Source organism: Microcaecilia unicolor, chromosome 6 (genome assembly GCF_901765095.1).
Source record: "Microcaecilia unicolor chromosome 6, aMicUni1.1, whole genome shotgun sequence".
NCBI classification, from domain to species: Eukaryota; Metazoa; Chordata; class Amphibia; order Gymnophiona; family Siphonopidae; genus Microcaecilia; species Microcaecilia unicolor.
This window is the reverse complement of record NC_044036.1, coordinates 328802870-328815635: the sequence shown is the minus strand read 5'-3', so window position 1 is coordinate 328815635 and position 12766 is coordinate 328802870. Positions and strand designations below refer to the sequence as shown.

The following is a 12766-nucleotide window of genomic DNA, read 5'->3' as shown; positions in this document are numbered from 1 at the left end:
CTTGCCTTCTCTACAGTCTCTCAGATGTGGAGGGGCATTTTCGATAGAACTCTAAATCAGAATTTGGCCGTTTTACAAAAACGTCCAAATTCTGAACAGGAAAGAAGATCATTTTCGAAAAAGATAAGACATCTATCTTTTGTGTTCGAAAATAATATGGACGTCTTGTGATTTTGACTTTTTTTTTTTTGGTCCGTTTTCGAACAAAACACGTCCAAAACAGAGGAGGAGTGGCTTAATGGTTAGTGCAGCGGGCTTTGTTCCTGGCAACATGGGTTCAATTTCCACTGCTTCTCCGTGTGACTTTGAGCAAGTCAAATGCACAAGGGGCATTTTTGGATATGACATTTAAGTCTTAATTTGGACTTTTTTTTTAAATGTCCAAAATCAGAACAGGAAAGGCCATTTTCTACAAAAAAAAAAGTCTCTCTTTTCCTTTTGAAAATGCTGTTTGGAAAAATATTTTGCGATTTGGACGTTTTATTGTTTGGCCCATTTTCAAACAAAAAAACGTCCAAATGGAAAACGTCCAAAATACACAAGAAAATCTACAATAGAGTGAAACCATTCACATGTTCTAAGTGTGGTAAAAGCTTTGGTCAGAATGTAAACCTCACAATGCACCAGACAATACACAAAGGAGTGAAACCACTTACATGTCCTGGGTGTGGTAAAAGCTTTGGTTGGAAAGAAAGCCTCACACGGCATCAGAGAATCCACACAGGGATGAAACCATTTACATGCACTGAGGAGGTAAAAGCTTCAGTTGCACTGGGACAGGTAATTAGGGAATGTACACTCTTGCTATGAAGTATGGAAAAATAGCACTCTGGTATTTAGATATACGTAATGAGACCTCTTATTTATCTATAGATCTGAATTCAAATGTACTAATAAACAATAGACACAAGGCTCAGATGTTATTAAAAAAAAATAGAAAGCTTGGCATCAGGTAGAATAGTGGAAAAGTGACATCCCAGGAAAGCAATAGGGCATCCTTGGGGGCACTGCAGTGGACTTCATAAAATGCCCCCAAGTACACATCTCACCATTGCTCCCTTACCTTGTCTGCTAAGCCCACCAAAACCCACTACCCCCAACTGTACACCACTACCATAGCCCTTACAGGTGAAGGGAGCACCAATATGTAGGTACAGTGGGTTTTGGAGGACTCACAGTTTCCTCCACAAATTTAACAGGAAGGTAGAAGCCTGGGTCCACCTGTCTGCAGTGCACTACACCACTACTAGACTACTCCAGGGACCTGCATGCTATTCTAATGGACCTGAGTATAACATCAAAGTCTGGCAAGTAATATTTTAAATCACATTTTTTGGGGGTGGGAGGTGGTTAGTGACCACTGGGGGAGTAAGGGCATCTTTTTTGTGTGGAGTGGAGAAGTAACCTAGTGGTTAGCGCAGTGGACTGTGATCCTGGGGTAGTGGGTTCAATTCCCACTGCAGCTGTTCGTTATAAAAACAGGTCTACCTCAAAATGTCTACGTTTTAGTCCTGGACATTTTTGTTTTGTTCTATTATGGCTGAAAGACATCTAAATCTTAGGAATGCCCAAGTCCTGCCTTGAACACACCCCCTGGCACGCCCCCTTGAGATTTAAACGTCCTTCTGATGGACTTCAACAAAAAACGTCTAAAAAGAGGTTTCAAAAATACTGATTTGGACGTCTTTGTGAGATAAACGTTTTTCTCTTTTGAAAATGAGCTCGATAGTGTGCCCACCAATTCCATTCATCCTCAAGCGACAAATCATTTCAAGACCCCCCCTCCCTTCTGCCCCCAAACACAAGGAAGCCACATCCACAGCTAGGTTTACTTTGTCCACATCCTAGCTCACCACCATATGGATGGGGGGATTCAAACCTGAATCCTCTGAGGCCCAGAACCAGCCCTTACAGAACATTTAGGAGACCAGCAGCTTGTGAGAATAGAAAACAAAAAAAGAAAGATCATTTACTTCTGGCATTTTGTCTGTGCCAGGTAGTTCCTCCAGCGAGCCGACAGTTTGTTGAATATTTCTGTTCTCTTTGGATACTGGTTTTTCATTTCCAGCAGGCAAGTCATCTGTTAACAAGAGAATAAGTTGTTTTTTTTCCTTTTAAACAAGGAACTGGGCTTACTCCTCTTTAATTTTAGTTATGTTAGGAGTTTCTGCTTTCCTTCCTCACAGTGCACCGTGGACATCTGCCCTTTCACAGCAATCTATGTTAGTGGGAACAGCCCCCTGCACCCTGTGAATCCTCAGTACTGAGCTCCCCCCTTCTTCAAGGTGGCTAAGAGTCAATGCCTTGTTCCTCAATGCACAAACATAGCAACACTGAGAAGAGCGGGTAGTGTGAAGGTGAGGGAAGCAATAAAGTGCACTTGCAGAATTTTAAAGCCTTTGCACATACTTTTCAAGCCAAGTTCTACATGCACAAAAACACAAGTGCAAGTGAGGCACACTTATTTTTGTAACCCCTAAAAAAAAATGTTTCAAAGAGAAAAAGCATAGGTACTTTCACATTCAAAATTGTCGCAAAGCCCGCAGGTCAGATTATTTTCAAATTATGTATCAAGTCACAGTGCTAATTTCCTCCCTGCAAAACTGAAATCTGCAGTGAATATAGAGCTACAGTTACGAAGTTTCACAGAAGTTCTAGACATCTAGGATATCAGGACTTTACTTGTTCAGCCTTCTATTCATTAAGAAAAAAAAAGTCTGCTCCAAGCCTTTCAAAACACTTATCAAGTTTTTGTAGTAAGAGCAGTTTCATGTGCACATGTCCAAACCAAAAATGAAAGTGTCAGCACAAATCGGTGCTTGTTTTTCTCTGCCTAAATATAAGCCTTGCATAAATTGTTTCCACTTTTGAGAAGCTCATATTTAGGTGCAGAAGAATAGGCACCGATATATGACTTCACTTTGTTTTGTTCAGATAAGCACACGTTTGTTATACCATCATCCTTTAAAACTTGCACAGGCTTCCTTGGGCTTGTACAACAAGACATCATTTTAATGTGAGAGGGACAAGAAATCCTCTCTGTAAACACTTCTAGGCTACCCCAGACCCTTGCAGAAAATGTCTTCCGTTGTGCACATGTTTTAAAAAGAGGGAAGCATGCATAACACCTAAATTAACTTTATCAGCATACATTTTAATACAATTTGTGGCTGTGTCTTCCCTGCAACTCAACACCCGTACACAAGTCCTCTCTGCATGTACAACTAGCATTCAACCCTGCAGCGAAGCCCACGGTTGCTTTCTGCATTGGCCTGTAAGTGAACAGATGACATCTTCCTGCAAATATTAAAAATCAGCAAATAGAATAGTTATGCATCAACAGACTGAAAACAAAGTGAATAAGAGTTGCAAATGGTTACACTCTCTGCTTATTTTGGGTTTGTTTGTTTTTTTGCTATGGTTGTTGGTTTGTCTTTGTTTTCTTTTCTTTTTGATAGATTATGAGGCATATTTTCAAAGCACTTAGCCTTCCAAAGTTCCATAGGTTTCTATGGAACTTTGGAAGGCTAAGTGCTTTGAAAATATGCCTCAAAGGCTCATAAGACTTTCAATTAGTCAGGTGAAGGCAATTCCAGAGGAACAAACACTCTCACCCTTCTGTCTTCTCTGCTTGTTAAAATTCTGTTTACTTTCAAACAGCTGTCTGAAATTAGGATAAATCTACTCTAAAAAGCAGGAAAAGGTCATAAAAAGATCTCTAAATGCTTCTAGCCAGTAATTAGAACTATCAAACATTAAGACACGGGAGCTACATTGAACTGTTGATATTAAGGTAGATCTGAAAGACCAAATGAGCTGGTATGATCTACAATCAGAAAACACAGAAAAATGACCTGCTGAAAACTTAGGCTTACATAGCTAGTTGGACACAATACAACAATCTGTGTGTTCTCAGAATTGTCAGGAGGAAACCTTTTCTACAATCTCATCACAAAGCAATCATCTAAAGACCGTGAAAAGGCCTCAATAAGCCTAAAATATTTTGAAAGAAAGTGTTTTGGACTATTGAAACAAAAATCGAACTGTTTGGATGCAACCATAGAAACAAAACCAAACCTTGCAACCACAGAAGATACATTTGAACAACAACAACAGCAACAAAAAAACAAAAAGGGGGGGGGGGGGGGAACACACCTTGTCAAAAGGTGATGGAGGACCTGTTATGCTTTGGGGTTACATAGCAGCCAGACACACAGGTAATATCGTGCTGAGAGAAGGAAAAATGGATTCAACTAAATATCAACATATCCAAGAAGTTAATGTCCCACAGTCAGTGAAGAAAATGAAGCTGTAACGGTTTTGCATTTTACGAAGACATAAAATCAGCCAACCATAAAGTACTTACAAGGAAGGTAAGTGTATTTACAGACCTCGAACTTGATTATTATTGAAAACTAGTAAACAAAGGCCCGTTTCTGAGCGCAATGAAACGGGCGCTAGCAAGGGTTTCATGGCTGCATGGCTCGTCGCTGTTTTACTTGGTTCGTGGCGTGCACCGCTGCTGTTTCCATTGTAGCTCTGTGTGGGTGGCGCTTTTCGTGCCCCGCCCTCGACGTCATCGCGTTTTGACGCGAGGGCGGAGCAGAGCTACAGTGTGGAAATCTGGAGTTTGTGGCCTGAGTAGATCGTTGGAGGTGAAAATCTGCTCCTCCCTCAACGTCATAACGTTTGACGCGAGGGCGGGGCCCAGAGACTGTGATTTTCGTGGCTTCAGAGCTTCGAACATACGAACCTTGGCTTCAGTGACGTCAGCAGACAATAGAACGTTGAGGGTAGAGTTTTATATATATAGAGATCTGTGTGTATGTCTCTCAAAATAAATAGCATGGGTAACACCATCTGAGAATACATTTCTGAGCTAGAAGAGTTTTGGAAGGAAGAACAAGGTAAACTTTCTAAAGCAAGAATAAAAAGACTTTAGCTCACTACATGAAATGTTTGGAAAACTTTGGGGTCCTTTTACTAAACCTTGGCATGCCGTGGGCATAAAATAGGGCATACAGCGTTCAGCGCATGTTAAGCTTTAGTAAAGGGCCCCTTATTTTAGCAAAACGTGTATTCACAGTTTGGCACCTTCTTTATTCACAGTTTTCTTATTTTGAATCTGTAAAAATAAACTCAAACCACAAACATAGTTAACTATTCATTCAAATTTGCAGAAAGATGTTTTGTTTAATCAGCGTCCATTCACTTAGAGGTTAATTGAAGTTTGACCAGGGGAGCCTAAACTTTTGTACGTAACTCTTGACATCTACATTTCTCAAGTTTAAAATACTTTCCTTTCACACTCCTGTGATGCTGGTGAAAATAAGAAGCAGAAAAGATATTCCTAGCTCATTCTCAAGGGAATTTATTACAGTTCTGTAAAGGCTGTTAAAAAAACAAAACAAAAAACACTGCAAAGACCATAGTAAACAGAATCACAGCTTAGAGAAATGAATGTGTGTAAAAACAGAGAGAATTTTCTTAAAGGTATTACCATAATTCAAGGAGCTACAGAAAACTAAATGCTCTAACACCAAAATTTCTAGCAAGTGGAATTATGAAGCATGTTACGCTGGAGACAGTATTAAGCACAACTCAATCCAATACTCCTTAGAAGGAAACACTGCCAACCTCACCTTCACATGTACTAAACTCAGGTACAACAGCAGGCCTGGTTTCAGGTATAGGTCTTACTGGTTCTGTGATCTGTAAGGGGGGAAAAAAGAAAAAAAGCTGATAAGGTGAAAACATAAAACACCCACAGTCCCCACTACCCAAGTCTGAGATCTGCTTAATTAAGCCGGAACATTTCCACCAAGAAATGCAATTTAATGGTCATCTAGACTATTGCAACGCACTCTACGCTGGTTGCAAAGAGCAAATAATCAAGAAACTTCAGATAGCCCAGAACACTGCAGCTAGACTCATATTCAGAAAAACAAAATATGAAAGTGCTAAACCCCTACGAGAAAAACTGCACTGGCTCCAACTCAAAGAACGCATCATGTTCAAAATATGTACCCTAGTTCACAAAATCATTCATGGCGAAGCCCCAGCTTACATGTCAGACCTGATAGACTTACCACCCAGGAATGCTAAAAAATCATCCCACACATTCCTTAATCTTCACTTCCTCAACTGCAAAGGGCTAAAATACAAACTATTGCATGCGTCAAACTTTTCCTACATGAGCACGCAATTCTAGAACGCGCTGCCGCGCAACCTAAAAACGATCTATGAACTAACTAACTTCCGGAAACTTCTGAAGACCCATCTCTTTAACAAGACCTACCACAATGATCAACACATGTGCACTTCTCCACATGTATCAAGAACTGTCTTACAATGTTTACTTGTTATATTACTATCGTGTTCTACCATTATCATGTTACCCAAGATCCTTCTGTAATACCAAATGCCTAATTTCTACTTATTTCCACTATCCATGATGTATTGTAAGCCACATTGAGCCTGCAAAGAGGTGGAAAAATGTGGGATACAAATGCAATAAATAAAAATAATAAAAAATCTTTCTGTGGATCAGAGAGACATGCTCTAAGAATGTCAGTGAAAAAATGCCCTTAAAGGGTACATGAAAACTCAGACCTTTTAGAGCTGGACACGCACACTCGTACTTATTTTTTTTTTTACTTACACATGAAACAGCAGCTACTCCTGCTGTTCCTTGGACGCTTATCTGCGATAGCCGAGCTGCGTCTGAGCCTCCACGTTCTCTCCTTGCCTGAGGAGCAGGTCTGAACTCCAGGGGCTGATAGGGAGGCTGCAGAGGAATAGCTGAGCGAATAGGTTCCCCCAACTTTTTGGCGCTGTATCTCAGACTGTCACTGGGCACTTCTTTGCAAGGCACTTGGTCTGCTAAACCTTAGAGACAAGGAGAAGGTGAGCTTAACAAAAGCAATTTAGATTAAATCCTACCACTGCTCCAGATTAACAGCCTCCTGGTACAGGTTTCAAATTTACTAACAAATAACTTGGAAATTCTTTACTCCTGAGTACATATTTTACATTGCTTAATGGGGATGCTTTTGGGCTCATTTTCGAACAAGAAGGGCGCCCATCTTTCGACACAAATCGGGAGATGGGCGTCCTCCTCCCAGGGGTGCCCAAATCGGCATAATCGAAAGCCGATTTTGGGAGCCCTCAACTGCTTTCCGTCGCGGGGACGACCAAAGTTCCCGGGGGCGTGTCGGAAGCATAGCGAAGGCGGGACTGGGGTGTGCTTAACACATGGGCGTCCTCGGCCGATAATGGAAAAAAGAAGGGCGTCCCTGACGAACACTTGGCCAACTTTACTTGGTCCTTTTTTTTACGACCAAGCCACAAAAATGTGCCCTAAATGACCAGATGATCACCGGAGGGAATCGGGGATGACCTCCCCTTACTCCCCCAGTGGTCACTAACCCCCTCCCACCCTAAAAAAAAAAATGTTAAAATATTTTTTCCAGCCTCAAATATCATACCCAGCTCTGTAACAGCAGTATGCAGGTCCCTAGAGCAGTTTTAGTGGGTACTGCAGTGCAGGCAGGCGGACCCAGGCCCATCCCCCACTACCTGTTAAACTTGTGGTGGTAAATGTGAGCCCTCCAAAACCCACTGTACCCACATCTAGGTGTCCCCCTTCATCCCTAAGGGTTATGGTAGTGGTGTACAGTTGTGTGGCGTGGGGTTTGGGGGGCTCAGCACACAAAGTAAGGGAGCTATGCACCTGGGAGCTTTTTCTGAAGTCCACTGCAGTGCCCCCTAGGGTGCCCGGTTGGTGTCCTGGCATGTCAGGGGGACCAGTGCACTACGAATGCTGGCTCCTCCCATGACCAAAGGGCTTGGATTTGGTCGTTTCTGAGATGGGCGTCCTCAGGTTCCATTATTGCCGAAAATCGGGGACGACCATCTCTAGGGACAACCATCTCTAAGGTCCACATAAATGCTGAGATTTGGGCATCCCCGACCGTATTATCGAAATGAAAGATGGCCGCCCATCTTTTCGATAATACGGGTTTCCCCGCCCCTTCGCCGGAACATCCTGCGAGGACGCCCTCAGGAAAACTTGGGCACCCCATTCGATTATGCCCCTCTTTGTGGTGTACCAAGTTGAAAACACAACCTGAAAACAGGAACCTAATACCAAAACAGCCGTAAGTCACCAAATATGAGTTTCATGCTATCTATTCTTTTATATTAGGATTATATATATATATATATTTTTTTTTTTTTTTTTAACTGTATTGGATGCATGCTTTCTTGTTGAAATCAACCAGAATTTGGTACTCCTTATTTTCAAGTTAGCCTGTAAACTGCTTTCACTTGCCAGTCACATAAAACAGTATAGCAAGTCTGAAAAATATAAAATAAAACCTAAATACAGAATCAACTCATACAGTCAAGAGTGTGATGCTTCATCTGAAAACACATTCCAGTTGCTTTTACCTTCATCAACAATCCGGGTGTTATGGCAGCTGCATTAGGCCAACAGGACAGGAATTGAAAGAGAGAAGACACTTAGTTTATAAGCGTTTTATTAACCTATCTTGCCTTCTACCACTGAGGACAGATTCTGTTAAACCAGAAGAGCACCGATTCAAAAAGAAAGGTTGCTTACCTGTAACAGGGGTTCTCTGTGTACAGTAGGATAATGCAGACACACTTGGTTATTTCTTCTTCTCGAACTGTTAACGCGGAACTGCCCTCTCAAGCTTGTTAAAAGTTTTTAGCCAATGAGTTTCATCCCTCCCTTCTCACCCAGCTGTCAGAAATATTTTCTTCAGTCAATAAGAAGGAAGAATTAAAAGAGATATACTACTACTAAACATGGTGATTAAGGTGAATAAACTCTAATATTGAAAAAATGATTTTTTTTTTTTAACATGGCAGGAAAAGTCTGTGCCATGGATGGATAGAGGAGTAGAAGCAGTATATTACTACTACTACTTATTTCTAAAGCGCTACTAGACGTACGCAGTGCTGTACACTTGAACATGAAGAGACAGTCCCTGCTCGACAGAGCTTACAATCTAATTAGGACAGACAAACAAGAGATAAGGGAATATTAAAGTGAGGATGATAAAATAAGGGTTCTGAACAAGTGGATAAGGGTTAGGAGTTAAAAGCAGCATCAAAAAGGTGGGCTTTTAGCCTAGATTTGAAGAATGCCAGAGATGGAGCTTGATGTACCGGATCAGGAAGTCTATTCCAAACATATGGTGCAGCAAGATAAAAGGAACGGAGTCTGGAGTTAGCAGTGGAGGAGAAGGGTGCAGATAAGAGAGATTTACCCAGTGAACGGAGTTCCCGGGGAGGAATGTAGGGAGAGATGAAAGTGGAGAGGTACTGAGGAGCTGCAGCTTAACAAACAAACACAGAAGCATGTGAGGTAGACTGTACTGCAGCAAGTGCCATGTTTGGCACAGCACATTCAGGCAGACAGGAAATAGGTGTACTCGCCATACCCAAGGTTGAGTGGTCTCTGAATTTTTGACATTTCTGAAAGATTGTGCAATTTTTATTATCTGCGTTTGCATCCCAGAGGGAGACATTGCAGCTAGTGCCGTACTCTGGGTCAGACCGTCAGGAAATTTTTAATTTTTTGCTGTTGCTGCTTGTGAGCCCTCAGTACCTGATTAATGCCCTTTGGGTAGGCACGGGGTGTGGAAAGTAACTTTATTAGTTTTCCTTCCCTCAGTATCAGGAGGAGAGGGCTGAGCTTTCATTTCAGTGTGCGGAAGAGAAAAGAAAAGAAAAAAAAAAAAAAAAAAAAGACTAAAGTGAATATTCCTGATAGGTGGGAAGGAGATGAAACTCCTTGTCTAAAAATATTTTTTAGCCAATGAGCTGGAGAGGGCAGATCCACGGTAACAGCTTGAGAAGAATAAGAAAGTGTGGCTGCATTATCCGTCCCGTACATGAAGAACACGAGTTATTACTGACAAAGCTGAAAGAGAGAGCAAGCTGCACCAGGCTAGGCAAGGAGCACTGCAGTTATGATCCACAGACCTACCATTTTTTCTGTCTGTCACTTCCCTTCTGCTGGAGACCTGGCCCGACACTTCAGAGGCCACTTGAACATTTTCAGCTTCTTTTGTCCAGGTGGCATTAGGAGATTTCTCTCGCTGTAATTCTCCAGCTTTTTTAAACTCTGGAACTGAAGCACTGATAGTTAAAAACAATGATCTGCTTGGCTAAAGAAGTGTTTTCTCCAGTATTTTTTTATAACTATATTACATTACATCCGAGTCTTACATTCCGCTAATACCTCAACAGTTCCAGGCGAATCACATATTAAGATACCAGACCATAGTGTCTAGGATGCATAATTTAGATTCAACAAAATAAAAATTTCAATTTAACTGCCACATACATATTTTCAGAATAGGAAAGTTTTTAATCCTTTCCTGAAAATTAGATAATGTTTACAAGATTTAATTTTTGGATTAGGAAAGTTTTTAATCCTTTCCTGAAAATTAGATAATGTTTACAAGATCTAATTGAAAGAGGTATAGCATTTTAAACAGCCACAGCTTGATAATCAAAAGAAAGAGAACTGTTTCTTGGATATAATCCTGCTTGGAGCTGGAAAACATAGCAGCAAAGCATCTTGAGTATTATTTACAGTGATATCTCAAAGAAGGAGAGATACCAAATCAATCATTTATAAAGGCAAATCTCCAGACAGAATTTTAAAATTGCCCACCCAGCCTCATTCCACAACTGGCCTTGTAATCCAAACACAGCAGCCTTTTGACTAAGTAAAATCAAAGAAATGAGCCACAAATCATTGAAAAGAAAATGTCATTAATCCATTTACCATATTCTCTGCTTGTATATTCACAGTTGTTAACAGTGCTTTAGAAATATACCACAGTTAAAGAGACTTACCGCTTTTCCTTAGCAGGAATGTATGAGCTGTATCCCCAAGTCTAATTAACTCGGCTGTGGATTCTGATCCTTCCACATCAGAAGATGGCGTACGGATTTCTGAAGATTGTGCAGAAGACCTGATAGGAATGCACTATTTATTATTGCTATTTGATGGTGCTGCACTTATCAAAAGAATGGGTCTAAGATATCCAGGGGGGGTGTGGGGAGGTAACTGTCAAGAAGCACCTTACTGGGCAGACTGGATATGCAACTGCCATCATTTACTATCTGCATTTAGAACACTAGATTACCACAGCGCAGAGTGGGATTCTTAATACACTTTGAAGGGTTCCCAGATTGGCCAGTACAGCCTAGCTTTAATATATTTTTTTTAAGGTTTAGTGAGATTATTGGTGATGTCCGGGAGGTCATCAGGGTACAGTCCTCTTGTTTCTAGATTACCAATATAGATATGAGATGTGAATGGGTATATGGGGGGGGGGGGGGGGGGGGGAATGTTTAAAGTTTTTCTTGGTATCTCTCTCTCTAAATATATATACATACAGTAGATAGGACATGCCTTTCATTGCCAGTGACTAGGGGTTTTCAGTTTGCTATGTAGCAGTTGCAGGAACTTGAAAAGTGATGTCATCTTATAAATTTTAAATTAGGACACTCATCAAACATATAAATGACAAGTGACCGACTCACCCGCAAATGCGCAGTAGAGACTTCCCTCTCTGTCCCTCCCTCGCGTCAAGACGTGATGACGTCAGAGGGCGGAATAGTGAGGGAAATGGACGCTGATGCTGCCGACGAAGTAACATCGCTGGCGCACCAACCTCCACCCCCCCATTGTCGCCGACGCCGCTCTTGACCCCCCTGCACTGACATGACAGTGCCTCTCACCTCTGTGTGGAAGCGCTGCAGGCAGCAGCAGAGCGATCTGCTGCTGCCTGCAGCGCTTTCAGACGGAGGTCAGAGGCGCTCTCATGCCAGTGCAGGGGGCCCGGCACGGAGGGGGGAGGGAGCGGCGGCGAGGAGGGTAGCTGGACATGGGGGGAGGGCAGGGGAGAGAGGAGAGTCAGGGGAAGGGGTGAGGCCAGGGGAGACAGCAGTGTTGCTGGACATGGGGGGAGGGCAGGGGAGAGAGGAGGGTCGGTGGACGGGGTGAGGCCAGGGGAGACAGGAGTGTTGCTAGACATGGGGGGAGGGCATGGGAGAGAGGAGGGTCGGTGGACGGGGTGAGGCCAGGGGAGACAGGAGTGTTGCTGGACATGGGGGGAGGGCATGGGAGAGAGCAGGGTTGGTGGGCGGGGGGGGGGGGGGGGGAGGCCAAGGGAAAGAGGAGGGTAGCTGGACATGGGGGGAGGGCAGGGGAGAGAGGAGGGTCAGGGGACGGGGTGAAGCCAGGGGAGACAGGAGTGTTGCTGGACATGGGGGGAGGGCAGGGTAGAGAGGAGGGTCGGTGGACGGGGTGAGGCCAGAGGAGACAGGAGTGTTGCTGGACATGGGGGGAGGGCATGGGAGAGAGCAGGGTTGATGGGCGGGGGGGGGGGGGGGAGGCCAAGGGAAAGAGGAGGGTTGCTGGATATGGGGGGAGGGCAGGGGAGAGAGGATGGTTGGTGGTGGTGAACTCTGAACTATTTAAAAGATGAGATGCTCTGAACAGCAACTGCACTCAAGCTACTTTCCTTTTTTCTTTTCCTTCAACTTTTATTTGTAATTGTACTACAACAGAAAAATCAAGAAGATACAAATTGAAAACCACAGTAGTCTGTAAGATACAAACAAAAGCCAGATACCCTTTCTCCATCCTTCCCTCTCCTCCCCCAAGATAGCCTGAAAGGGTCTCCTCACGCGATACCCTGGTGCTAACACAGTTCCC

General features: G+C 42.9%; 1 protein-coding gene across 1 annotated transcript in view; it reads right to left on the bottom strand.

Moving 5' to 3' along the window:
* The window catches only part of CEP95 (centrosomal protein 95), a 96683-nt gene that overhangs the window by 64266 nt on the left and 19651 nt on the right, over positions 1-12766 (bottom strand). Inside the window, exons 6-10 of the mRNA XM_030208432.1 lie at positions 10897-11015; positions 10019-10162; positions 6662-6888; positions 5643-5712; positions 1974-2080 (exon numbers count right to left, since the gene is read on the bottom strand). Of these exons, the coding sequence (XP_030064292.1) occupies positions 1974-2080; positions 5643-5712; positions 6662-6888; positions 10019-10162; positions 10897-11015 (667 nt within the window). The remainder of the gene's footprint in view (positions 1-1973; positions 2081-5642; positions 5713-6661; positions 6889-10018; positions 10163-10896; positions 11016-12766) is intronic.